Source organism: Xyrauchen texanus, chromosome 33 (assembly GCF_025860055.1).
Source record: "Xyrauchen texanus isolate HMW12.3.18 chromosome 33, RBS_HiC_50CHRs, whole genome shotgun sequence".
Taxonomy (NCBI): Eukaryota; Metazoa; Chordata; class Actinopteri; order Cypriniformes; family Catostomidae; genus Xyrauchen; species Xyrauchen texanus.
This window is the reverse complement of record NC_068308.1, coordinates 25,722,290-25,750,010: the sequence shown is the minus strand read 5'-3', so window position 1 is coordinate 25,750,010 and position 27,721 is coordinate 25,722,290. Positions and strand designations below refer to the sequence as shown.

At 39.9% G+C, this 27,721-nt stretch overlaps 1 protein-coding gene across 1 annotated transcript in view; it reads right to left on the bottom strand.

Moving 5' to 3' along the window:
* The window catches only part of LOC127626504 (urotensin-2 receptor-like), a 93,487-nt gene extending 66,086 nt beyond the window's left edge, over positions 1-27,401 (bottom strand). Inside the window, exons 1-2 of the mRNA XM_052102315.1 lie at positions 26,941-27,401; positions 24,472-25,563 (exon numbers count right to left, since the gene is read on the bottom strand). Coding sequence (XP_051958275.1) covers positions 24,473-25,563; positions 26,941-26,992 — 1,143 coding nt within the window. The 5' untranslated portion in view covers positions 26,993-27,401 and the 3' untranslated portion in view covers position 24,472. The remainder of the gene's footprint in view (positions 1-24,471; positions 25,564-26,940) is intronic.
* Between the last annotated feature and the right edge of the window lie 320 nt (positions 27,402-27,721).

Below are 27,721 nucleotides of genomic sequence, written 5' to 3'. Positions count from 1 at the left end.
TGCACCACCAGACAAACTGTTTTTCCCACAATATGGCAGTGTCGCAGTGTTATGGTGATATTTGAATACTATCTATAGTTTTGTTCCTGTCATTGTCTGAGATGTTTTATTAAACTTCAGAGGATGAATTAAAGACATTGCATTGTGTGCAAACATAGAGAGGTCGTGGGGCATCAGCATTGTGTGTTTCATAAAGAACTGTGTAGACTGGGACATGCAAATGAAATTGCAAAAAGGAAACAGTGGAAGGGTCAGCAGCACACAATGTCATTGTGTATAAATGTATCTTTGCACAACCTGGAAGTACAGTATGCGATTAACATATAAAATATATCCCACTGCTCGGAGTCTTTGCTGTAGTTACCTTACATCTTTGGAATACAGAATGTGAAGCTGTTTCCTTAGTGATAGTCCATGGTTCTGTTGACCCTGTGATCCAGTGCCCCATTGACAGTTTCACAAGGGATTGGGAAACTCACACATCTTAGCTAACAAAATATCCTTTTAGGCCATTGCAGTAACTAATGGTATGCCAGACTAAAACACAAGCAAAACTCTAAATGAACATAAATATAAGGATTGCAGTGATAAACAGAAGAGTATTATATATTTTTCATGTACAATAATGTAGAAAAAGCACCCTTGTGATCTGTAAACCCACAGAAATTAACACTTTGCTGTAACAACAGTCAATAAAGCCTGTTTTTATAAGTCAGATGAAACTTGAATGTATTTCAATAAAACAATTATGAACCAAAGCTGTTAGGATAGGAACAGTATGTGCAGTGAGGTGTGGTAACGAGCATATCTAAAATACAGAAATGTAGCTCAATGTACTATTGTTTCACCTCTAAGAATAACCAAAAAGTCAAATTTATCTAAAGCAACTTTTTATTTATAAATTTATTTTATACGTTTAAATTATAAATTTATTTTTGGGGCTCTTTTAAGGAAGATTGCGTGCTAGTTAGCTGGATAATCGTGGACACATCAATGGAAATTCCAATGTGAATGAAGGGCAATACACTTACTAAAAGCCACTGAAGTTCATTTTAATATCATGGAGTCTTTAAGAATCTTTACATCTATCAGTCAAACACCAATCCTCACATACAGTTGTGGCAAAAAATATTGGCACCCTTGGTAAATGTATGTGTAAAGAAGGCTGTAATGACAATATGTCTTTACTGTTTATCCTTTTGCTCTTTCATTCAAAATATTCACACAAATCTATTCTCTAATGGATATCAAACAATTGCAAACACAACACAAGTTTTATATAAAAACTAAAAAACAAATATTTTAAATATATGTTTGACAATTATTGTCACCCTTATATTCAATACTTTGTGCATCCTCCCTTTGCCAAGATAATTGCTCACGGCTCGTCATGAGGCACATTAATGATGGCTCGTCATGAGGCACATTAAGACCCAGCTGCCCCCCTCACTAGACCCACTGCAGTTCGTGTATCGTCCAAACCGTTCAACAGACGACGCCATCACCACCACCCTCCATCTGGGCCTCACCCACCTAGATAAAAAGACTCATATGTTTGAATGCTGTTCATAGACTTCAGCTCAGCATTCAACACAATAACTCCTCAGCACCTGATTGGAAAGCTGAATCTGCTGGGCCTGGACACCTCCCTCTGCAACTGGATCCTGGACTTCCTGACTGGGAGACCTCAGTCAGTCCGGATCAGGAACAGCATCTCCACCACCACCACACTGAGCACTGGGGCCCCCCAGGGCTGTGTGCTCAGTCCACTGCTGTTCACTCTGCTGACTCATGACTGTTCAGCAATGCACAGCTCGAACCACATCATTAAGTTCGCTGATGACACGACCGTGGTGGGTCTCATCAGCAAGAACGATGAGTCAGCATACAGAGAGGCGGTTCAGCGGCTAACGGACTGGTGTAGAGCCAACAACCTGTCTCTGAATGTGGACAAAACAAAAGAGATAGTTGTTGACTTTAGGAGAGCACAGAGTGACCGCTCTCTGCTGAACATTGACCGCTCCTCGACGGATCGTCAAATTCCAGAAACCAAATTCCTTGGTGTTCACCTGGCGGAGAATCTCACCTGGTCCCTCAACACCAGCTCAATTGCCAAGAAAGCCCAGCAGCGTCTCTACTTTCTTCGAAGGCTGAGGAAAGCATATCTCCCAACCCCCATCCTCACTACATTCTATAGAGGGACTATTGAGAGCATCCTGAGCAGCTGCATCAGTGCCTGGTTTGGGACTTGCAAAGCCCTGCAGAGTATAGTGAGGACAGCTGAGAAGATCATCGGGGTCTCTCTTCCCTCCATCAAAGACATTTACAAAAAACCCTGCATCCGCAAAGCAACCAGCATTGTGGATGACTCCAGACACCCCTCACACAAACTCTTCACCCTCCTGTCGTCTGGAAAAAGGTACCGAAGCATTTGGACCCTCACCGCCAGACTGTGTAACAGCTTCTTCCCCCAAGCCATCAGACTCCTCAATACTCAGAGACTGGACTGACACACACACGTGTCCTGAGTTGCACTTTAATTATTAGTCACTTTATACCTGGCTGTTACCTCAATAACTGCTATGTGTATAGAACACTATCTCATAGTATGTTATGTTAACATTTGGTATTTTTAGAAACTGTCATCTTTTTGTACTACTGTGTACTGGTCGGTGCTGCACTGTCTCTCACTGTGCCCATTGTCCTGCAATTTGTGTAATTTATTGTACTGTCCCGTACTTTTTGCTCACGTTTGCATGTGCACTTTTTATAGGTTTGTTATTTAGTTTGTGTAGTCTCATGTGGTTCTGGGTTTGTCCTATGTTGTTTTATGTAGCACCATGGTCCTGGAGGAACGTAGTCTTGTTTCACTGTGTACTGTACTAACTGTATATGGTTGAACGATGATAAAAACCACTTGACTTGATTTGACTTGATCTGCTCTGAGTCTTCTATAATGCCTAATGTGGTTGGATAACATATGGCAATGGATCTGAGACCATTCCTCCGTATAGAATCTCTCCAGATCCTTCAAATTCCAGTTTTCTGTGGGGTTCAGGTCAGGGGACTGGGATGGCCATGGCAGAACCTTGATTTTGAGGTCAGTAAACAATTTATGTGTTGATTCTGATGTCAGTTTCTGATCATTTTCCTGCTGGAAGATCCAATCAGGGCCCATATTAAGCTATCTGGCAGAAGCAATCAGGTTTATAGAGTCCACGAAGCCATTGTAGAGAGGGGGCAGGGCTTGAGCGACGCACACCGGTCCCCAATAAGCATGATGGAACGCGAGGGATAAAGGCAGTCTGCCTTTTATCCCCACCTGTCTCCCACCAGGCGGGGATGACCAGCCGGCAGACGGGCTAAGGAACGGCCAACCCCTGGAGAGGGATGTATACGTCATGGCTGGGGCTCCCGGCCTGAGGCAACGCCAGGAGGAGTGTAGAGTGGAGGAGGGCGGGGCCAGGCTGGAACAATGCCCACCGGTCCCCAATCAGTCTGATGGGGAGTACGAGGGATAAAGGTGGCGAGAGAGAGAGAGAATTACGGGCAGCTGTCCTGTATGTGTTTGTGTGTGTCTTTTTATTTAATTAAATATTATTTATATTGTTAAGCCGGTTCTAGCCTCCTCCTTTCCCTTTAATCCCCTTACAGCCATGTATCCAAACAAGATGTCCAGGACCTCTGGAATAAAACAGCCCCACAACATTAAAGATCCACCACCATATTTAACCTGGGCATTGTGTACTTTTCCATTTGGCTACTTCTTTGTGTGCACCAAACCCATCTCTGGTGTTCACTGCCAAAAAGCTCTATTTTTGTTTCATCTGGCAATAGAACATGGCCCCATTTGAAATTTCAGTAGTGTCTGGCAAACTAAAGATGCTAGAGTTTGTTGTTGGTTGAGAGCAGAGGCTTTTTTCTTGAAACCCTCCCAAACATCTTATTGTGATGTAGGTGATGTCTGATAGTGGTTTTGGAGACATTCTGGCCACAAGACCCAAATAATCTCTCTAATTCTCCTGCTGTGATCCTTGGAGAATATTTGGCCACTCGATACATACTCCTCACCGTGCGTGGAGACAATATAGACACACATCCTCTTCCAGGACGATTCTTAACATCTCCAGTTGAGAGATAAGAACTTCTTAATTATTGCCCTGATGGTGGAAATGGGCTGCTTTAATGCTTTAGCTATTTTCTTAAAGCCATTTCCCATTTTCCCATTTCCCATTCTCAACAACCTTTTGCCACACATCTTGACTTTATTCTTTGGTCTTACCCATTGTGATGGATGACTAAGGGAAATTGGCTTGTGTATTGACACATATTTATACCCCTGTGAAACAGGAAGTCATGGCTGAACAATTTCATGTTACTTGTCACCCAGGTGTACTAAAATGTATATTATATATGGGAATATACCTCAGATATATTTTACTCATAAGAATTTCAAGGGGTGCCAATAATCTCATAATTAAATAAATAATAAAATATAAAATAAAATAGATATATTTTTCACAGCCTTCTTCACTCATATTTACCCAAGGGTGCCAATAATTTTGGCCACAACTATATGGTATTTTCTCAGGCTGTTGCGGATCATATGCTGTTTATTCATGCCTTTGTATTTACATGTTTTCAATTTCCCTAGGTTAAATCTGGTAGCGCCATCAGTGATTATCTTGTAGCATTCAAATTCATGTATACAGCACGATTTATAAAACCACTTTAGTATTTTGGGATCAAATCTGCTTATATTTTCCAAACATCTGCTTGTAATTATTATCAGTTCTGACCTTTCTCAACAATTATAGGATTATAGCCAATTTAGCCAAGCATCAGGCTATGGCTTTAAAGTCCAGTGAAGGATGATTTAAAAATTTGACTTCTGTTGACAATTTAGTCTTCATATTGAGCTTGATACTACTTAGGCTGCATTAAATAATTCCTGCTTGAATTCAAAACCACATAGCATTAAAATCAAGATATTGTCAGCTATCGTTAAGTACTCTCAGCTTGGAATGTGTCTTTGGTATTATTGAGATGTGTCAGTTGAATGGCCCAGTGGTTAAAGCATTGGGTTATGGCTCAAGAGGTTGAGAGTTAGAGTCCAGCAAATTAAAATTTTAAAAAATGTGTGTTTCTGTTGACCTCTGAGTCTTCTTGTTGTGCTTAGTACTCTGCATGCTGTACTACACTGCATAATTCCTGCTTGAATTCAAATTCACTTGGCTGTAAGGAAAGTTTCTCAGCAAACATTTTGTATTTTTTTTAAACTTTGTACTACTGTTGACCACTGAGTCTTCTTCATGTTGTGCTTTACAATGTACGTTGTACTTTACTCCATAACTGTCTCTACATTATTTTGAAGATTATTAAAAAATTATATATCTTGTAAATACATTGTAAGATTTCATGGAAAACTGGTATACATCATCGACATCATGTCCTGTTGATGCTTGAGCAGTTAGGAGACAGTGCCACTTATGGTTGAAAATATAACCCACATTTGTGTGCTGACTCAAACCTTAGGATGTCTCTTTGCCACTCAATGGGCATGTCAAATGAGCAGCTAAGTGTGCTAAATCACTGGTTTATAGTTCTAAGGGCCTTGGGTTTGATTCCCATGTGGATCTGTGTTAATGTTATATTGTAGTGGATGTCTTTGTAGTGTCTTAGTGTTGTTCTTCTGATATACAGTATATGGTAGTGATATCTTTCGAAAGGATTGAGAAGTTTGTTGACAGAATCACCTGAATTTCAGAATTTTCTGTCTCATAAGGCTATTTGATCACAATGCTATCCACTGGGCACCATTAGCTTAGCATGCTAATTAGTTAGCATGCTCTCCGGTGCATTTTTAATGCTATTTGATCACAGTGCTATATTTAGACAACATTAGCTTAGCATACTAATAACCTATTATGCTAATCAGTTAGCATGCTAACCAGCCTATTGAAATGCAATTATCTCAAACAATTTTTAATTAGCTATCATTTCGTACTTGGAATGTGTCTTTGGCAATGATTGGCTGTTTTAAGCTGAATGGCTTACTGGTTAAAGAATTGGACTTTGGCTCAAAAGGTTGTGAATTAGATTCCTGTTAATAGTGGTTTCAACATTTTTGTCCTCTGTGATGTTGTCCTTATTACTATGTATGCTGTACAACAGTGCAGCTGTCACGTTCCCCTGTTGTCTGCCCTGTGTTCTGTGTCTCACCAGTCTATTGTTTAGAACTACATTTCCCACAATCCACCTGCCGTCATCACTGCCATTTTGTGTCATTGTTCACACCTGTTTATCATTTGTAATCATCCTGTCCTTGTGTATTTATACCCTGGTTCTTTGTTCTGTCTTTGTCAATCGTTGAATGTTGTTGTTAGCCTGGACAAGTTAACATTATATGAACAACAAATGGTGAAAGTAAATGAATTCAAATATTTGGGTCTATGGTTTGATAATAGGTGTACATGGAAAATACACATTAAGCATTTAGAAACTAAATGCAAAAAAGTTATAAATCTTCTGAGAGCTGTGGCTGGATGTGACTGGGGTGCAGATAGACAGTCTTTAATTAACATCTATAGGGCATGCATGAGGTCAGCAATTGATTATGGTTGTGTAGTTTATGGAGCAGCGGCAAAAACAACATTGGAAAAAATTAAAAGATTACAGTACAGAGCATTACGTGTATGTATCGGTGCTGTTAAGACAACCCCACTAATGCTATACTAATAGAAGCAGAAGAGATACCATTGGAGTTAAGAAGAGAGAAACTTGCGATGACATATTGGATCAGACTTAAAGGAAGTGGGAATGACAACCCAACCAAAGATACAATTCAGGAATGTTGGGAGTATGCAAAATATCAGGGGTTTGGGTTTGGATGGACAAGGGAAGAAAGAGTGAGGGAATATGAAATGGAAGCCTTAGATTTCACCACGGCCAATCCAGTAAGTAATATACCACCATGGCTTTTCCCAGAAGTAAAGATTGATGTTAATATCATGGAAAAGAAAAGAGAATGGAGAATGGAGGAAGTGGGAATTAATACAAGCAATTACATGAGAAACAGTTATTTTGATTATTTAAAGATTTATACAGACGGAGCCAAGAATAAACAGGAATGTGTGGGAGTTGGTATTCATATTCCAGATTTTAAAATAAAATTATCCAAAAGACTAACTGACCGGTTATCTGTATATACAGCAGAAATAGTAGCAGTCATTATTGCATTACAGTGGGTTGAAGAGGTTAGACCAGACAGGGTGGTAATATGCACAGACTCTTTAGCTATCATAAAAAGTATTCAGTCAATGATATCGGTCAGAGAAGATCTACTAATAGAACTCTATCACAGTTTGTTAAGATTGCATTGGGGTGGTATAGATGTTCAGTTTTGTTGGGTACCAGCACATGAGGGGATAAAAGGGAATGAGATTGCAGATAAACTGGCAAAAGAGGCATTACTAAAGGTAATAACAGTTACAATTCCATTAGGGAAAGGTGAAGGAAAAGCGGTGGTTAAGAGGAAAGGACTTGAAATATGGCAGAAATGGTGGGAAGAAGATAGGAAAGGAAGGAAATATTATAAATTACAAAAATCTGTCAGTATTAAAAATGACATGGAAAAAATCAGGAGAGAGGAAATTATAATGACAAGGCTAAGGGTGGATCACACAGGGCTAAATGGCACTTTATTTTTAATGGGCAAAAGGCAAAGTGAGAAATGTGAGAACTGTGGTGTTAAAGAAGATGCTGAACACATAATATTGTACTGTACATTGAATGAGGTGGAAAGACGGGTATTTAAAGATAAGGTCCAGCAGACAGGGCGGGAGTGGAATCTGGTAGGGATTCTGGGATCAGAAGGAGAGAGAGAGGATATAAGAATTACCAGGGAGGCACTATTTAAATTTTTAAAAGACACAAGGTTGTGGAATAGAATTTAACTAATTATTAAGTGACATGATGATACACACTCCAGTACAGTAGGTGGCGGTATGCACCTAAAAGTTGTTTGCAATCCGCCAGTAAAGAAAGAAGAAGAAGAAGTTGTTAGCCTGGTGTGTGTTCCCTGCCCGAGTTTTCAGTTTTTGTTTTCATCGTGTTCCTAGTTTTATGTTTATTTCCCCATTGAGGGTTTTCCTTTGTGTTTTATTGATTTGACTGTTTTAATAAAATGAGCTTGCATTTAGATCCGCTCTCCTCGTCTGCTTCGCTGCCTCATTCGTAACAGCAGCATTCCTGCTTCAATTCAAAATTGCTTTGCTTTAACAATATTTTCTAAGCTATCTTTTCATACTTTCAGCTTGGAAATTCTCTTTGGCATAGTTAAGATATACAATCTATGTGGCCTATTGGTAAGATCATTGAACTATGGCACAGAAGGGTTTAAGAATGCTTTTAAAATTTTTATTTACTTCTGTTGACATTTGGGTTACTCCAATGCAGGGTTGTCAAATTCCTGCTTTAATTTAAACTACTTTAATGTATCAAAAACATTATCTCAGCAACAATTTTGTACTCAACTTTAATGCAAATACAAAGCTAACTCTGGCAACTGTGGTTGTGCTAATTCACAGCCTGTTATGTCCAATTGGTGACTGTCAGCATTGTGCCTCTGTAGTACAATGGACTATCAATTGGATCTTTGAACAGAAAGTTCCAGGTTAAAACCCATCCTTGGGTTCCTTTAAATATTGTTTTTTTTTAATCATTTGATCTATATGTTCTTTGGGTTGTGCTAAGTGTTATGCAGTGGTTGCCATGCTGGTGCTTGGCCCTGATATTGCTGCTTGCAGCTATATTTATTATAGCCTTTTTTAATGTGTCTCTCTGACCTCTACTCCCTCATTTGTTAATCTTTGTAATCCCTGTTCTCTCATCTGACTCTTGCTGTTGTAACGCCCTTCTCTCAAAGGCTTCGTCATGCTCTAAAGAACATTCACAAAGTTATCAATTTGAATAAATACTTTTCATCATGTTTCTTCAATTAAAAAAAACTAGAAGTCTTTATGGATGTAGCTTGTCTTATATACTGTAATCATGTTCATAAAATTGACATATTATTGAGTTGAGGACTGTTAGTTGTAGCTTTTCCTGTTTTGGGACAGCATGCTTTTGGAATGATGAATGAAAGAACCCACACAACATTTAAATGGGCAACCTAGAGTCAGATTTATCATTAATATCTTTAAATATACAGGAAAAAAGTTGAAAGAATGTACTGTAAACTACAAGCACATAAATCATTAACTCATGAAAGAATGCAGTGCAGTTCAGCTGTTGTATAACTGTTTTACAGTGCCAAAGACTTTAGCACTAAATCACTAAAGCTTTCATATAAACTTCTCGTGGGTTCTATTTCAACCTCCACTGGGTATCAGAATGATCAAGAGGATAGTAACGTTCATAGCTTTACAGAATGCTTTTCTGCACAATTTGATAGGATCAAATTGATAGATCAAAAGACAAGAAGTCTGTAATGTTTTTTCGGTCGAATAACAAATATGTTTTCCAATGTGTGGATGAGGAGAGACTTTACGGGTTATGGGAAGTAGCTGGTCGTTCTGGCACAGCATGCAGGATTTCCTGTACAATTTGACAGGATAAAGACTGAAGGGATCTGGGTTGCACTGATTACTTCTCAAAGCCATTAGTGCAGATGTGTGCTTTAAAACTTTCTAGGTCCTGTGCGAGTAATGGAAGTTAAGTGTAAGCCTTCTGGGAGACAATTGGTGATGGGACTCTTTTCTCATAGGCCTAAACAAATCACAGATGACAGGCCACAAAGTTTCTGGAGGTGTATAAAGAAGTGCAACTTTAAAAAATGCATCCTGATACACCTGCGTTCTGTTCTTTTGCTGCAAGAACATGTCCTTTTAATGCAAGAGCACGTTTGGTCTGAGCAGCCCCCAACCCCCCTGTGAATGGTTTAATGCATGAGGCTATATAGATTATTTAGAGAACATATTTAGCACATGTAAGATTATGCACAAGATTAATTAAACATATTTAACACATGTAAGATTAAGCCCATATAGTGCTGGGGAATATTTGTATATGTGTTACATACATAATCATTGCAAGTGTGCACTGAGTACATTAAGTTGTGCATCCAGTACTGCTGTTCCAGATTTTCTTTGCCAGTTGGTAAAATAACTTTGGCTGCACCAGTACAGTGCACTGTAGAGCTGCAACTGCTCAGAAACATTTGACCAAAAGCGCTTATCACATTGGTCAGTCTGTTTTTGTCAGGCTGATCTCGTGAACATTACATGACCATGGCATGCTTAATTACACACGTTTCCCTGTGAAATGTTCAGCCGGGGGTGCCAAAAGCAAGTGAAATGGTGGTGTAATCAGACAAGGTTTTTAAGGTGAATATTAGATGTTGTTTTCATTGAGTAAAACTTACCTCTCTTACCTAAAACTTTAACCTAAACCTAACCAATAGTGTTGTAAAAGCAAATGAGAGGTAAACAAAACAGACATCCTTATCCTAATCCAACACCTAAATCTAACTAATAGTATTCTAAAAGAAAGCTAATTTTCCCAAAGCAACCATGTCATTTCAAATTGCTTCCATCACACTTTCGTCTCACATCTCAGCTTGCCTAGAGTCCAACACTCTATCACACTTTATCAGGTTAGCTACAAAATTTAGAACCCCTACCAGCAAGTTGAAGTTAGTGAAACTAAGTGCAAGAGGGTTTACTAAGATTCACAGGATTTACAAGGTTTACACCGTGAAATCTATGATATCACAGAAGAGAGGCTTCACAAACTGAAGAAGAGGTAAAAGGTGAAACAACAGCGTAAACAATAAAAAAGATATCAACAAAGATCAAGAGCAAATACAGACAGGTAAATAAACACTGCGGGTCCTTTGTGTGAGACTTGACAGTGAAGTGGTGAAGGTGAGTTATTTATGTATATTTATGTGATGAGCGAGTGAATTGAGTGCAGGTGTGGTGAATTAGAAATTCGGGTGCTGAGGAACGGAGCGCTGAGGGAGGTCTGACAATGACAAAGTTTTCACACATACCTGAGTTCGCTGGAAAAACAGCACGGGCACAGCCGATTAATTCAAATTGTTTCTTTCGATGGTCTGAAATATTCAGGGGTAAAATGTTCAGATAAACGTTGTAGTTAAAACTTTATTTGTCGACTGGAGTCCTGTGGATTATTTTGATGCACCCTAAATAGGCATTTTGGACCGTCAAAAGTACATTCACTTGCATTGTTTAAAGGAGGAGGCCTGACATGAAATCCTAAAAATCTTAAATTCTGTTTTGATGAAGAAAGAAACTCTTGGATGGCCTGAGCATAAAATTATCAGCAAATATTTATTTTTGGGTGAACTATTCCTTTAATTTAACCTGGAAACTGAGGCGAAATGTTGAACATGGCAGGTAAAAGTGTAGTAACTTTCATTCTATGAAACAAGTTTTTTTTTTTCCTTTACAAAATGTAGATGATGATTTTTATTTTAATGCTTATTAAAACAATTTTTTTTTAAAAAACCATCCTTTTTTTCTGGATGAATTTTTGTTCCTGGAGTGTTCCTGGTCCATACGAATCAATCTATTTGAAATCTTGTTCACAACGTGTACTGGGTCTTTGTGTGAATAGGCCTTTAAACCTCAAATATCAGAGTAACATTTACCACTGTCCTCGTCAAGGGGAAATTCTGACAGATTTACAAAGCATGGATCAATGGGGAAACAGAAGTAATCCATACTCCTGTAAATAGTAATCAGTATCCAAACCAGAAGCACCCAGAGGCACAGATCATATTTAATGCAGAACAATGGATTTTTTCACAAGTGTTCATACACACGTGAGATAAGATGCCAGCATGTGAAATCATGTTCACTAGAAAGGTATTTACTAGCATGCACACAAGAGCAACGGGCCTCATAAACTTAGCCAGCTGTCCTGGGTCTGTCAGTAAGCTGCCTCTGTGAACAGGTCCTCTGTGAACCTGTTTCATGATTACTTTCCATTACCTCTAACCTTTATACCATCTATAGACTCCAACACCATTGACTTAGAGTTATACTCTATGATGCAACAATGCCATGTATAGCGAACAAATGCATAGCTTTGTGTTTCTTGACAGCGAAACATTGGGCTATGATTGGGTAGTTGACATTAAATACTTTTGGGTTATTACATGCTACACTCAGTCTAAACAACATTTTAAACAACGTTTTGTTAGTAACTACACATTTTGTCAGCATTAGTTCTTATGACAAAAATGGGTCTCTTAGGAAATGATTTGTCCTGTAACAGATGAAATTTGCTCAATTATGCTCAGATTCACTGAAAATGAAATGTGTACAGTGTAGTAACTAAAAAATCCACTCTAAAGCCAAAGCATTTAAAGTGTTTTTTCTCAGTTTGAGTGATGGCAGTTTTCACACCACAGCACCATTTAAGATGAACCAATGAAAGCAAAAAGGAGATAAAAACAAATGAAAACATAAAGGAAATGGTGACTAGTCATTGCACCCACAATATAGTAATTTATTATACACTCATATATATTTTAACCTAAAATCTTGATGAAAAAAAAGGTCACGGATATGTTGTGCATCAACTACTTGTTTGCAGTCTTCAATTAGGTAACGTTGGCAGAATGGCTGTAAATGAATAATGCATTTTTACCTCAACTACTGCCTCTGTCCAACTCTCTCAGTCATCCTTAATAGTCAGTGCAGATTTTACTGCACATCTCCACATTCTTTTCCATGGGCTTTCCAATTGCTGATTCTCATTATTTGCCTTTAATCAGTTTTCCTGCTTTTGTTTTTTCCGTTACACCCATGGCACAAAATACAGTATCTTACTCTCAATTTAGTGGTAAACTGTTATCCTGAATTTCTCTTAAACCTAAAAACGTAAACATTTCTGCACTGAACATTTTACATTGATTTAATTCTCAAAGCCCTCTCCTCTACAGTTGTTATCACTAGACCTACAAGAAATCTATGCAGAAAGCTCAGCTTTTGTACAGAATTGAAATGCCCATCGAGTTCTGCACATATCCCTGATCCTTCGGGTTTTCATTTATTTAATATTTTGGCTAATATTATTTTGCTTTCAGCAACGAATGGAGTGTATTGCTCTGCTTCGTTTAATACATTTTACTATATTTAAATCAAAATAATTCTGCACATTTTCCTTCACATTCAGGACAGAAAGTTTGAAAAATGTGTGCAAATATAAATTAATTTGATTGATGATTGCTATTTTTGAAAAACATGCCAATCATTACTGAGCCAAACCAGGGATTCCATGGAAATGTGTGCCATTCTTCTTACTTTTGGATACAGAGCTCATAACAGTTCATAATCCTGGAATTGTTCTGCCAGGAGTATCTCATGCTAAGCTCAACATGATCTGGAAGAGGTTCTGGAATATATGAGATGTATTGATTTGGATCCTTTTAGGATCAGAACCAGATGAAACAGCCCACTGTCTAGACAAATAAGGTTTATGACAAACTCAGTGATAGAAAGAGTTTGGTGTCAAGATTATCAAGAGGTTTCATTATCAAGAGAGTAATTTTACTAAAACTTTATCAAAGTGAATATAATATTGCCAGGAACACTGTACTGTATGTGTACTTCCTTTTGATTTGAATGCAACTTGTTCAGTTACTTCCTAGGCCGGAAGTAAGACCTACTGTAATAGTAATGCAAAACCATGCAAATGCATGCTATTGTCACTAGCTATTAATTTAGCTAGATTTAACATGCAAAGACATAGAAAAGTGACAGTTCACTATTCAAAAAGTAAATATTGACTTTTACATTATAGATACTTGGCAGAATGTCATGGCAAAGCCATGTGTTAGTATATAATTAATTATAGTAATTTTGTTTGATTAAAACATCAACATGTTGGTTTGTATTCACATTTAAACACCAGTCCATTCAATTAAATAACTGGATTATAATTATTTTAAAAAATTCAGAAATTGAATATTATCTTTATATTATATAAAGAGCAGTCAAACGGTCAGTGGTTGTGAATCAATATTTAAAGCTAAGGGAAGAGCTATAATAATGTGTAATGTTGATTTAGTGTCTGCTCCAAACATTGCAGGACTGTGTACAGATACTGCTGCAAAGGACAGGGTATTTTTAGAGGTGCAGGGACACAGAGGTCTTCCTCCTGGCAATGTCCATCACTTCCTAACGTGGGTCATGTGGCCTACCAGAGACAGATAATCAAAACCTACCTAAATGGGACCTGGGTAGCTCAAGTGTAAAGTTGCTGACTACCAGCCCTGGAGTTCGTAAGTTCGAATCCAGGGCATGCAGAGTGACTCCAGCCAGGTCTCCTAAGCAAACAAAATTGTCCCGGTTGCTAGGGAGAGTAGAGTTACATGGGGTAACCTCCTTGTGGTTGCTATAATGTGTTTTGCTCTCGGTTGGGCACGTGGTGAGTTGTTCGTGGATGCCACGGTGGATGGAGTGAAGCCTCCACACTCGCTATGTCTCCGCAGTAACGCGCTCAACAAGCCACGCGATAAGATGCGCAGGTTGACGGTCTCATAAGTGGAGGCAACTGAGATTCGTCCTCCGCTACCCGGATTGAGGTGTGTCACTATGCCACCATGAGGACTTAGAGTGCACTGGGAATTGGGCATTCCAATTTGGGGAGGTAAAAATAAAAACCTACTCAAATGCTTGTTTGAGGCAAGAACTCAGAAAATTGTACATGTTGCCTTGCTCTGCTGACTGCAATGGTTCCTCTTTCAGTGTAGCCCTAAAGTTCAAGTTAGACAATGGAAGCTTATTGTGACATAGGAAAAACAAGAATCTTTGGAATTTAGATGTCGTTATTTTGTAATCATGACAGTGATGTCATTCACTGTTTGATACTTCCTTCTATTATCTGTTCAGTTTTCAATTAATTGAAAAATGAAAGCAAAACATTTGTTGTGGTCAAGTGGGGTTAAGTTCTCTAAGTTTTAAATTTTTATTTCTTGGTTTCTGACTTTTTTATATTATGAAAAAAGGAACTATGAACTATTTCTTTAACTGTCATCCCACAAATTTCAGAATGTATATATTTTTTTGGAATGCCTATTATGCACAGTGACATTCTAATAAACTCAGGAAATAATTATCATTCTGTGGATGAAGTTTATGTGAGCTCATTTTGTCTATGTGTAGTAGTTTTTGGGCTCCAGATTCTGCCTCAACTTTCTAATGATTATAGGGTGCATTTTGATTTTGAATTAACTTAACAAATAAACAAGCTGTGATTGTTTTTACATTTTTCAACATATTATGAGAGCAGTATTATTATTTTGGAGACTCTCAGTGTCTGATCTATTTATATCAGTTGTAATCTGTCTACATGAGTGCATGTTTTACCGTTGATACACCTGGAATAAATTTAAGATTGGCACAAATTTTAATATAATGTTCTTCACTGCAAAATATCGATTGATCGATCGATCGATCTATCTATTGTTAATGCCATTTACTTTACTATAGTAAATGTCTTTCAAGTGCACATAGTTAATGTAGTTGTGTATAACCTGCACATAACCTCCATATATCCACCTGCTTTTTTACCTTTAGTCCAGCCATATACATCTCAATACAGTACATTCACACTTGTTGTCTTTCCAGCCACAATGATTAAAGCAATCATATACTGTATGCGAGTCATGCTTTTGACAACACACTCAAAATATGTAGTCATTACCCTTACTTAATTTAATTTGAGTATATTTTTACAAGCAATTTAATTGAGGTAATAGTTTATTTGAGTCAACATAATTTAGTTAAATTTGGTAAAATTAAAAATTTTAAACTTCATTAGGTTCGTCTAGGCTCCAGCCCCCCGCGACCCTGTACACAGGATAAGCGGTTGACGATGGATGGATGGATGGATTAGGTTCGTCAAACCCAATTTAATAATGTTTCATTTAATACTTTTTTTTGTTGGCCCAACTTAAATTTAGTTTATTAATCAATAGCAAATGCCAGATGAGCTAGAACAATGGTTCTTAAATTAATTTGGCCATGCCCCCATTTGAAACAACATTGATTAACAGCATTTTCTTTCATCTTCATATCAAGTAAAAAGTTTAATTTAAAAAATAAAATGAAAATGGAATGAAAAGTTACACTTCACTGAAAAAGAATCTGAATGAATGAACATTTGTCACAATGCCAACATTGTTCTGTAATTAAGTGTATACTTTCTGTATTACATACACTACCAGTCAAAATTTTGAAACACTTGACTGAAATGTTTCTCCTTATCTTAAAAATCTGTTGATCTAAATGTGTATGCTCACTGTTTGAAATTAGTTTTGTTGAAAAAAATTATAATTGTACCACCATATTAATTTATTTAATTTTAAAACTAAAATGTAATAATAAAAACAAGTTTTTGAAATTGATGACCAAATAATAAAAAAGCAGCCAATAAGTGCCAACATAGATAGAAACTCCTTCAATACAGTTTAAAAAGCATCCCAGGGTGATTCCTCAAGAAGTTGGTTGAGAAAATGTCAAGAGAAATGTCTGCAAATTCTAGGCAAAGGGTGACTAATTTGAAAATGCTAAAATATAACACAGTTTTGGTTTATTTTGGATTTTGTTTAGTCACAACATAATTCCCATAGTTCCATTTATGTTATTCCATAGTTTTGATGACTTTACTATTATTCTAAAATGTAAAGAAAAAAATTATAATAAAGAATGACTAAGTGTTTCAAAACATTTGACCAGTAGGGTAAATACGTAAAAAATGTATTATGCCTATACACATTCAAATAATGCTGCCAGGTGGTGGTGATATAACCGTGGCCCAAAATAGTAAAATCCATTTCATTAGCCCCAAGACTAAACATACATCTCAATTTTGATCTAAATCACACATTCCACAAATAAGATATGTGACACTTCCTGTTTCCCATTTTTGATATTAATTGAATGCCACGCCATGGCAACACCGTTCAATATCCTTCAATGTCTTGGCATAATATTGTCTAAATGTGGTTGTGGCGGGGCAGAGGGCGTGGCCAGGTCGTGATGCTACACACCCAGCCCCTCATCAGGCTAATTAAGCCTCCGAGAGGGATAAAGGCCGACCGGAGATGGCAGTGCGAGAGAGAGAGAAAGAGAGAGAGATTTATGGGCAGCTGCCCGACATCTGTGTGTGTGTGTGTGTGTTTGTCTTTTTGGTTCAGTTTATTATTAAACTATTATTTATATTGTCAAGCCAGTTCTCGCCTCCTCCTTTCCATTAATCCCTTTACAGTGGTGAGTCTCATGAATTCCCTAGGAGGAGTATTTATAAGTTCAGGGACTGCAAATATTTTTCTCCTCTTTTCTCCCCAATTTGGAATTCCCAAAGCGCTCTAAGTCCTCATGGTGGCGTAGTGCCTCGCCTCAATCTGGGTGGCGGAGGATGAATCTCTGTTGCCTCCACTTCTGAGGCCATCAATCTGCGCTATTTATCAATCTGCGCATTTTATCATGTGGCTTGTTGAGCGCATTACCGTAGAGACATATCGCGTGTGGAGGCTTCCCACTATTCTCCGCGGGATCCACGCACAACTCACCATGCACCCCACAGAGAGTAAGAACCACATTATAGTGACCACGAGGAGGTTACCCCATTTGACTCTACCCTCCCTAGCAACCGGGGCAATTTGGTTACTTAGGAGACCTGGCTGGAGTCACAAAGAATGCCCTGGATTCGAATTCGCGACTCCAGGTATGGTAGTCAGCCTCTTTACTCGCTGAACTACCCAGGACACCAAAGACTGCAATATTTAAAAAATCCAGAGAGGCAGACTTCCTGCTGGGTGGACCTAATGACTATAATTATGAAATATCTCCAGTTTGATGAGAACTATATACGTACTAATTTTGGTGATGTAGATGAAAATGAGGGTGCTACAGAGTCCATCTTAAACATCCATTTTAAACCTGTTAACGGTCACTGGCCATGAGGTGGGCCGTTTGAGTGTGGCTAAAAAAACAAATGCTTTGTTTTAATTCAAAAATATCATCAGTGTTCACATACTTGATTTCAAATTACATTTAAAAACGTCATGAAATGCATCGGGGAAGGCGGTCTTTCCCGGTCCTATTCTTTCAGGGGGAAAAGACCCTGTGGAGGCCACGTCCTGCCCAGTCTAGGGGGAGGTAACATGTGGCAAAAACACCACGAGGGTTATGAAGCTGTACATGGGAAATGGCGCGATGGAAGGTCCAGCCTAATGAGAGGGGACTCTACAAGCACGGCGGCCAGGGCAGCGGGGCTGTATACATAGAAATACGTCATGGGGAGTTTGCCTGAAAAGGGAACTAAGCCCGTGGAGCCCGACCCCAGTACAGAGCACCTGTGACTCGTAGTGGGTCTGGACGCAAATTGCTCCACTGAATTCTAGCACTGAAAGGCTAGGTAGGAGAACATCCAGGGAGCAACGCTAGAAACCCTTCTCCATCTCGGCTGGTGGGACGGGCTCTATCGCATCCTTGAGGAGCAGGGTCACTCACAGAAGTGGAGCGAACGCCGTTGAAACGAGGTGGGAGCCAGGCGAACTGAATCACGTAGCCGAGTTGGATGGTCCTGGCCAGCCAGCGCGATGGATTGGAAAGTTAAAGCCAGGAATCCAAGCTCTGAGCGAGGGGCAGTAACGGGACGATCACTTTTGATGCACCGGGTGGGGCTACGCGGCGGGGGGGAGCAGGTAATAGGGCATCGGGAGGCAGAAGTGTGTCCTGAGGCTTGGGTGCTGAGAAAAGACTCAAAGCACTTACCTTACTCCACGCACCCAGCAGAGGGCGGGTTAGAGACTGAGGAAGAGGTCCTAGAGAGGCGTCTTCATAGCTCGTCAGCACTGGCCTGCCGGGGCTGAGCAGTCGAGGGGCCAGAGGTGAGGGAACTGCGTCCGGGGAGCCGGGACTGTAGAGTTTTGGGGCCAGGGGGGCCATGAGAACGGCACGCACTGGCTGGATGACCCAGGGAGTGAGGAAATCGCTAATTTATTGAGAATGTGGGTACCGAAGCCTGAAGGTGGTGCGGCAAATGGATGTAATAAAAACAAGGATTCTCCTCCCGGCCCTCCACCGGGGGATGGAGTGGTCTTGGTGGTCTTGGGTCGCCCGTCTCAGGAGCACTTCGGAGATTTTCTGGTCCTGGAAGGGGTCCTGGAGACGGGGGGCATACGCCGCCTGCGAGGTGCTTGGGCCCAGGTTGAGGCGGAGCTACCTGTTGTTTGGTCCCAGGGGGAACGCCCTCGGTGAGCAGGCGGGGCGCGTTTTCTGCAGCACGTCAAAGTTAGGACTACCCAGGTGCAGATCTTTAAGTTCCTTGGCTTGATGGACCTGCAGGAGAGCCATGGCATGCAGGGCGGAGGCGGCCTGTCCGGTGGTGCTGTAGGCTTTGGAGATAAATGATGACGTCATCCTACAGGCTCTGGAGGGAAGTACCGGGCAGTCCCACCTGTTGGCAGCATTCTCAGGACACAGGTGGATCGCAACCGCCCTATCCACCTGGGGGACTTCTGTGTACCTGTGGACTGCCCCGCCATCCAGGGTAGTGAGAGCAGACGAGCGAAGGGGTCAGTTACGGGCAGTAAAAGGTTCCCTCCATGCACTTCCGTGATGAACGGTACCGAGGGGGGGCATGGCTGTGAATGGTGCCCAGAGCCGAGGTACCAGTCGTCAAGCCGCAAAGGCTTTAGGGAGGACGGAGGGTTCCAGTCCAAGCCTACGCTCACGGCAGCCCGGGCAAGCATGTTGGCCATCTGCACATCCACCTCAGACTGGGCGGGCTGGCCCGAAGGCAGCAGCCCAGTCGAGTCTTCCGCGTCAGACACCTGGACACAAGTCCAGAGGCTCAAGGGAGAATGCCGGCTGGCTGTGAGGTGAGCCGCACTCATCCCAAGCTCGGAAGGAATCGAGCGAGAGTGTCGGGGGGCGGGTGGTTCATGGGGATTTACTCGGCAAAACCGAGCCCGTCTTTATCCCCATATCGCCTTTATCGCCAGCCGGGTCGTCCTCAATCCTGTGGGAAGAAGTAGCGACGCAGGGGGCAGCTGAAGTGGCATTCACCTTGAGGAAGGAGAGCCGCGACCGCAACACTGCAATGGTCATGATCTCGCAATGAGTACATGAGCCATCCACGAACGCCGCCTCAGTATGATCGCTGCCAGCGTATGTGGCTGTGGTCTTGGAGAGAAATCGACCGCATCCAGGAACAACACAGGGGCGGAAAGGCATCTTGAAAAACACGTGTCCTGAAAAGGACGTTCAACGCTGCTCAGGGGCGTGGACTGCACAGCGTGCAGAGAGAGAACTCTGCTTGAAATGCGCCGTAGATCCAACAGCAGTGCTCTGCCAACAAAGGTGAGTGGAACAGTAGTGAGACTAAGTCAATTAGCATTAAGTTGTATAGTCAACTAGCCATTTCCCATCAAGCTTGCAGTTCGCATAACTCGGAAAAAGTAACTGTGCCACATGCCTGCTACAACTGCGGCCACCTCGCACTAGCGGGATATTTATTGACATACATCTTCATGACATCACAGCAAGTAGGACAGATTTCGAACCAGCATGCACCAGTGATCTGTTCTGCACAAAACTTGGGTCATCTCAAACGATCCTAATGAGTCTGTTTTTGCTGCAGCCTGTAGTGCAATGACGTACTGGATTAAATCCACTACGTACTGGATGTGTGTAACCTCTGTGAAGTTTGCAGCCCATATAATTAAATAATTACCAAATCTATACTATTCGTTTGTGCAACAAAAATGTACGTTTGTGCTGGTTCAGTGTTTGAGATATTAGACATTATTTTTTTGGTGCTGTGATGTCACTCTCCACCCCATGTGGTCCAAATCACTCCAAACATGTGTCATTCATTTGTGGTCGATTTGTGCCTTTCTAAGAAACACTGTAAATATTTCCCTGAATTCCTTAGAAATAAGAATTTGAATTCAGTAGTAGTGACGTCACTCTCCACCCTGCACAACCACAGAGGATTACGTTTTTTTTCTCATAATCTTAAAACCTTTTGATCTAAAGGTGTATGAGCAAACATTTGGGATTATTTCTGTACTCAAAAATAAATTGTGCCTAATTATAGATGTCTACATTTTTATTTATTTATTTGTTTTATTTATTTATTTAAAGAAATGTAGTCAATAAGTTTCCTGCATATTAAATTATTCAATATTTTTTAAAAAGCATCCCAGAATGCACCTGAATTTGACTGAGAAAGTGTGCAGAGCTGCAATAGACAAAAGGCTACACTGAAGAAGTTAAAATAGATGTTTCTGATGTAATTTGTTTTGATCACTGCATAATTTCCATACTTTAGTGTTACTTCTTAGTTTTGATGATGTTATACTCTATAATATAAAATGTGCAGTAACAAATAATAAAGAATAGTCAATTGTGACCAAACGTTTCTACAGCGTTCCAGTCCTACACTAAGGGGCCGTTCACACAGAGCGTGTTTTTTGTCCTGTTTTAAAATTGATTTCAGTGTAAACATGTGCTAGATAGACATCTTTGATGGCTTGTTCGTGTTTTTAGATGCCATGTCAATCTTTGATGGCTTGTTCGTATTTTTAAATGCCATGTCAAGTTAAAAAGAATCTAAACTAAACTGAGTCGAGACACCTACGTTTTGCTCTTTTGTGGCGCTGTATGTAATTTTAGCGCAACAACAACAAACGCATTACAGCATGTGAACGGCCCCTAACATGTTTTTAAACAATTTCAAACAAATATTTTTATTAACATAAAGGACTGTGCAATTACACAAACAAGTGCCAGCTTCTAGCTAAATTTAAACCAATAAACAAATTCAGAGATCAATACTGTGGTGTTTACTTGCCAAAAAACTTGGAATAATTAACTTATATAAACATAATGTACAGCTTTGTTCAGCAGTGTCACATATAGCCTATAAACAAATCATAATTTTTTTATTTTTGCATTTGGATGTATGTGGTGAAAAATGTAATCTTTGACAAAAATGAATGCTTCAACAATATCAAATACGGCATAAACCAGAAGTGAGCACAAATGATGAAGACAGGTGAGAGTGATTGACATGGGGTTTAGCCTGTGCGATTTCACGGTGCTCACATTTTTTTTGTTAATGTGGCAGGGCGGAGGGCGGGGCCGGGTCGTGATCATACACACCCGGTCCCTTATCAGGCTAATTAAGCCTCCGAGAGGGATAAACGCCAATGACAGACGGTGGTGCGATGAGAGAGAGAAAGTTTATGGACATGTCCGTCGTGTGTGTTTGTGTCTTTTAAGTTTCTCATTAAAATATAATTTATATCGTCAAGCCGGTTCTTGCCTATTCCTTTCCATTGAATACTTTACACTGGTTCCGAAGCCCGGGAAGGAGGAGGGATGCCCGTCGCAGAGTCCTCAACACACTGCTGTCCACCCAGGGGAGCGCCGCTGCCATCCATCGGGGGAGGGAGTAGACTGACCACCCGGACGTGGTGAATGGCCACCGTCCGCAAGGAGAGTGGGGACTGGACTCCCTGACCGCCTGGAGCAATGGAGCCGCTGACAGGGGCGGAGGAGAGCCCTGCCATCCCCCAGAAACGCGGAGGGGTCGGAGAAAAACCGCCATCCGTGAGGGGAGGAGGGAAGTGTTCCCCGACCGCCTGGAGCGGTAGGGCTGCTGCCAGGGGCGGAGGAGTGTTCCCACGAGTCGCTGAGAACGCAGAGGGGCATTCTGACCACCGGGAGTCGTGAGTCTGACTCTGGTCTACCCAGGGAGAAGCGGCTGCCGACTTTCTGTTGGGCGGAGCTAATGACTATAATTTTAAAAGTTGTCCGGTTTGGTGAAAACTATATATGTACTAAGTTTGGTGACTGTAGGTGACTATTGTTCCTGCCCTAGGAAGAACAATGGGGCTTTTGCACTTTCAGTGCTTGGGCCCTAATATAAATAATAATAATCCTTAGAAGGAGAATAGTGCCTCCTCATTTTCAGTGCTTGGGCCCTAAGAATAATAATAATAATCCTTAGAAGAACAATAGGGTCTCCACACTTTCAGTGCTTGGGGGATGAGGGATGAGAGGATGGTGATAGGCTGGTGAAAAGCACAATACAAGTCGTTCTTATCTCTTGTGCCTTATATATCATCTAATAGTGTTGTGTGATGGGCCGACTGAAATATTGTTAATGTTAATTCATAATTTACCCCATTTGAAACTGGCGCGTGTGAGACGTGTTTTTTTTACATAAGCACATCGAGAATGCACCTGACACTGCTACATGCTGTGTGTAGTTCACGCTGCAGTGCATGCTCAAAATTTAAACAAGGCAGAAGAAAGGCAGAGGTGAAGAAATTGCACACATTGGTTCTTGCGTGTATTAATAATATCACAATTTTTGCTGAATGTGTGAAAGTGAATTGAGAACAGGACAGTATTCCGCAAATAACAGACTCTCTTTTAAAATACCAATATAAAAGAACATTAAAAATTAACAAACAATTTCTTCTTATGAAATAAATGTTCTAGAATTGTGGGTAACACTTTATTTTACAGCGTCCTTGTTACAAATATTACATTTATTGACTATAGTAATAACATTCAATTATGCATAATTACAAGCAACTAACCCCAAACCAAACCTTTACCCTAACCCTAAATCTATAGTAAGTGCATGTTGTTAATTAGTAATAATCAGTAATTACCTGTGTAATTACACTGTAACAAGGACACAAAAATAAAGTGCAATCAAATTGTGTTGCTTGAGATGAAAATTTGCTGATCTTTTACTCACCCTCAGGACATCCAAGTTTCTTTCTTCATCAAAACAGAATTTAAGACTTTTAGTATTTAATTTCATGCCTCCTCCTCTAAACAATGCAAGCAAACGTACTCATATTTAGTGTGCATCAAAATAATCTGTTCAATTCCAGTCGACAAATAAAGTTCTTCTGAATGCAAACAATTGATAATTTTGAGAAACAAAACAATACTTGTATAATTTTTAACTACGAAATGAAGAAAATGAAGAAAAAAAAGTAAATTATCAGCAAATTTTCATTTTTGGGTGAACTATTCCTTTAAGTATACTGAAATACATGCAAAAAATTTGTTTTTTGAGTGCAGCAGACAATTAAAAAGAAGTAACCAAAAAGATGCTTAAAAAAATATTTCACATATCTGCTTTAGCCTATCTTTGCTGTATAAACTGATCAGAAAATCTGACCACTAGTCTGTAAAACTACAGTAGTCTGGCCTTGGCTTGATTCAAAACAGACCAGCTGGTCCAAGGGAAGATCAAGGTAAACCGGAATTGTTTTTTTTAATTATTTTTTATATTGGATCTTTGTCTTTCACACTGAATCAGACTACTGTATCTGGAAGACTACACTCAAGGGAAGCATATGCACAGACAAAGTCAGAAGACAGGACAACAACCTACCTCAAAGACTGCTGTTATTGGTGCTGGAAGTGTGTGCAAGCACAAAGCTCTCTGTACACTGCTGACTGCTGGAGGACAATGAGCGTCTTGGTGACCTCTGGAAGCGGTTTCGCCTGTTGAAGTAGCTGCCAGCTGTCCATGTCCTCTGTCTTTTGTGGAGGTACTCCTTGTAATTCTTGGTTAGCAGGGTGTAGAGGAACGGATTGATGCAACTGTTGCTGTAGGTCAGACAAGTGGTCAGATAGTTAATGTTGCGCTTGGCCTTGGTAGAGAGAGCCAGTGCTGGCTGGAACTGACCTAAAAGCTGCCAGACCCAAAAAGGTAGGAAGCAGGCCCAGAAGAGGAGCACAATGGTGAAGATAAGATATAGGACTTTCTGGTTTGGGAGCTTCTTGGTCTGCTTGAAGGTCTCGGTCTGGGAGATCCAGTATGTGCGGGCGAGGCGTATATACAAGTAGCCAATTATGACTCCTGGAGCCACAATGCTGGTTCCAAAGAGAAAGGAAATGTAGATTTTATAAGAGAGTGGGCTCAATGTGGGTTGACACATTGGCTTGGAGCTCTCTGTCATCAGCTGGACGCCAATGATCATGGGTAAAGTGAGAATCAGGGAGGCCGTCCACACTAGCAGGGCAATTGCCTTACGGTAGCTCTTAGAGCGTTTGACTGTATCTAATGGCTTGAGGACGGCAAAGTAACGTTCTGTGCTCATTACAGTTAGTGTAAAAATGCTGGCGTGCATGGTGAGGAAGTCCATACTAATGAGGATTCGACACCCGGCATCTCCAAAGTACCATCCCTTTAGAAAATGTGTACATACCACAAATGGAATAGTAAGTAAGTAAAGTAGATCGGCTAGTGCCAGGTTGATGATGTAGATGTACATAGAGGCAGCTGAGCGCATAGAGTGACACATGACCACTAGGGTGTAGATATTTCCAGACACACCCACCAGACACATTAAGGACAGGATGGTGCCAATTGTGAAGGTTGCAGCCATGTTTTCCGTAGAAGCATCTACTGGGGTCTCAGTAACATTGGAAATCTTCTCCACCATCGCTACTATGGGCTCCATAGACACAGTGGACATCTCTAAATTTAAATAATTAAATGAATGATGATATATTATATTCATATTGTATTCAGTTTATACTTTCACCAGTGATATTGATACACATATTTCGGTAACATATTCCATGTGCCTTAAATACTTGAAAAATTAAAGGAATATTGCAGGTTCAAACAAGTAAATCTCAATTGACAGCATTTATGGCCTTATGATTTGGCAGAGGCTATTTGCACAATAAAAAAGCATCTTCTTTTCTCTAAGTGCAAATAGTGTTAGATGTAATTTGCACCCTGTTCCAAATAGTGGCATAAACTATTTACACCCCTAATTAATACTAACATACTGTATAGTGGCATCACTACAGTATGTTAATTGTGTTTATTTAGAGTCCAACAGACACCCTATATCAACCCCTAAACCTAACCCTAACCTTCCCTTACAAATGTGTAACCATAGTTGTACTATAGTATCCATATTCTTAACGTATTTTGTAATAAAATCATAGTAACCACAAAATTAAACATGGTTACTATATCGACACCATTTTACTATAGTAGCACAGCCTTCACTGTGGCCAAAATACTGCAAGGAAATCAACCTTTATATTAATTGTATTTATTATAAGTTGTATTAAAGTAAATATTAGGATTTGAGACAGGAAACAGGATGGGGAAATGTGGGACAAAAGAGGACATCGAACTCGGGTTGTCCGCATTAACAAAAGCACATCCACACCGTCTTAACACACAGGCAGGTGCTATTTACACCTAGTGCAAATTGTTACTCCATAATGATTTTGTGTTATCCCTCTTTTTCTTTAAAAAGTGCAAACATCCAGGTTAAAGTGACTCATTTGCAGTGCAGTGAATGGGGACAGTTTTTTGAGGGTTTAAAGAAACAGTGAGCATTTTAACGTTTACAGATTTGCACCATTCACTTCCATTGTAAGTGCCTCACTCTAACCCAGCTTTTTTTTAAAAAAGAAAAAAAGAGAAACATATCAAAATTATGTTTTGTGGTAATCAACATAATGCCACAGTTGCTGTCAATTGAGCTTAACTTGTATTGAACCTGGAATGTTCCTTTAAGTTGAGAAGTGGTCAGCATAGCACAGCAATTGAGGATGAAATTTCTCTCAAACTTGATTTAATTACTTTAAAATAAGTTGTCATTTAATTAGCTATTTCTTTAAAATGATTAATACTTTTGCATCTCAGGAATATATTATGTAATATATATATATATATATATATATATATATATATATATATATTGTTTTTATCAGACTCTGAACCCTGAAATTGAGGCTACTATCTACTATAACTGTTAAGAGTTTTTGTACAAGTGACCCCCAGAGTAAAATTAAATGTCATTAAGGATAAAAAAAAAAAATGCTTTACCTTGACTGAATCCCACAGGCAGTGAAGCTTCAAGCTCGAAGACGTTTAGCATTTAAAATGAGTCCAACTCATGGTTTCTCCTAGGAGTTACCACCACTTGTAAAGCAATAAATCCTTGTATGGCAAAATCAAACAATTCCAGTACACACACACACACAAACACAAAAAAGATCATGTAACGTGTAGAACACACAAAGCCTGTCAATAATCAAAAAACAAAACCAAACGAGACATTCAAAGACATTTGAAATGAGTCATAGACGGGTGTTTCAGCCATGTAGGAAAAACTTCTGTTTTCTGCAGCAGAACACTCACTAAATCACAGATCTGAGAGCCAAACATGAAAAATCCTTTTAGAACAAGAAAAGTGGTACAAAGGGAGATAGAGGGCAGAATCGTCTTAGATAGATATGCCCAAAGAGGCGATCACTTTGAGCTATAGCTGGATTTTGAAACCCTGTCCTCTACTGACAGAGTGCGTGCCTGCAAGGGGTAAGAGAGATAGAGAGAGAGAGAGAGAGAGAGAGAGAGAGAGAGAGAAAACTCACACTAGCACAGAGAGGAGGGGAGATGTGAAAGAGAGAAGGGAGAGAATAAAGATAGAGAGATTGTGGTGGGGGAGGGGGGGAGGGGTATTAAAATAAACAATAATAAAACACCAAACATAATTTACCACAACAAACTGCACTCACAAAATTAATTCTACAAGAATTTTAAGCATACCAGTTTTAAGTAAATGCTTTTGACAGAGGCAATTTTGCTTTCCCTTTCTCCAAGTTCC